Source organism: Lipotes vexillifer, unplaced genomic scaffold, assembly GCF_000442215.2.
Source record: "Lipotes vexillifer unplaced genomic scaffold, Lipotes_vexillifer_v1.1 scaffold213, whole genome shotgun sequence".
NCBI lineage: Eukaryota > Metazoa > Chordata > Mammalia > Artiodactyla > Lipotidae > Lipotes > Lipotes vexillifer.
The window spans coordinates 5469557-5470950 of record NW_006780610.1 but is presented as its reverse complement, the minus strand read 5'-3'; the positions used below and the strand labels follow the sequence as shown (position 1 = coordinate 5470950).

The window sequence follows — 1394 nt, the reverse complement described above, 5'->3', positions numbered from 1 at the left end:
CTGCACTCAAGTTGAGACTGCGACATCTTCCAGGGTAGGCAGTCTCTTTCATATCTGTGGTCTCAGCGCCCGGTAGTCGGCCTGGAAGAGAGGGTGGCGTCAGTGAGTTCAGTGCCTAGGGACGGAGAAAGGCTTCGCGGAGGCAATCGCTTTGCAGCCGAGGCTTGAAGGATGAGGGTGATTGGGAGGAGAGGTGGGAGGCAGGGCCCCTGGGTGACGGGGCTCTCGGAGTGTGTGAGGGTGACCTGGGAATGAAGTGGAAATGTGCGCGTGGCCCTGTGTGAAGGGGGGAGGCTGTGTGTAGGCTTGGAGGAACAGGTTTGGGGAAAAGACAAGGCCGGAGGCTGCTGCGGGGGGTTGTCTTCCCGCCCCGCCCCACTTAAGACACTGCGTGGTTCCGCGGCGCCTCTACCGGAGCCCTCTCGCCGGGCTGCATGGCGACGGGTGACCGCCAGGGGCCGCTGCCTCCGGTCCCCGGTGCCCCCGCCCCTCTCCATTGGCCTTTGTTGCTGTCGGAGCGCCCCGTTTGACTCGTTCCCGTCCGCCCCCTGGGCCTGGCGGTCGCGCCTGCGCACTGGCAGCTGGCCGGGCGCTAGCTGGGGGAGCTGCTGCAGGCTCCGCGGCGGCGGCTGCAACGGAGGCTGCGGGGGCGGCGGCGCGAGCGGCCGGGCTTGGGGGGGTAGCCGAGCCCGGCCCGGGAGCCCAAGCAGCTAAAGTGCGGGGTACCTAGGCCCTTCACGCTGGACTCCACAGTCTCCGGGCCGCCTGACCTCCGCACGGGTATATGGGATGGAAGCGGGACCCTCGGGAGCAGGTAAGGGCCCCCGGCAGAGGGGCACGGTGCATGCTCCAAGGACTAGGGGACTCCCGCGTGAAGAGCAGGATTTCCGAGTGAGGAAAGGTTTCCTGAGTGAGGAAAGGGGCTCTTATGAGATGGGGGGCCCAGTTTGAAGGGGGCTGTGTGCAGTTCCGGGGGAAACCTTGTGAAGGGAGCTCTGAGACGGGGGCCATTTATCAAAGGAGGCTGTATGCACTCCTGGAGGTGGGAAGTGCTCTGGGAGAAGGGCCTGAACGCACGTAAGGACACTCGGAGATCCCGGGAGGCCTAGGGAGAGGCCCGGCAGGTGGCAGGGGGCGGGCCCCAGGTGTCCAGGAGAGGAGGGGGTCGACACAGATGGGCCCAGAGCTGCCGCATGCCGGGGGCGGGGGCTCAGCCGGGCTGGGCTGGGCTGATGTCTTTTGGGTGAAGGCGCCAGAGCTGGGCTGTGAGCTCCGCCCCAGCCGGGCCTGACGCGGGGGCGAGGGTCAGGGGGCAGTGGGTGGGGATCCAGCCCCGGGATCCTACCCCCCCCCCCCGGCTTGGGGGGAGGGCGGGGGGGGCCGGGCGCAGCCGC

The 1394-nt window shown here is 68.1% G+C and overlaps 1 protein-coding gene across 1 annotated transcript in view; it reads left to right on the top strand.

Annotated features, from left to right (window-relative positions):
* Positions 1-600: 600 nt before the first annotated feature.
* LOC103079850 (argonaute RISC component 1) overlaps positions 601-1394 on the top strand; it is a 30051-nt gene continuing 29257 nt past the window's right edge. Inside the window, exon 1 of the mRNA XM_007453829.1 lies at positions 601-814. Within this exon, the coding sequence (XP_007453891.1) occupies positions 790-814 (25 nt within the window). The 5' untranslated portion in view covers positions 601-789. The remainder of the gene's footprint in view (positions 815-1394) is intronic.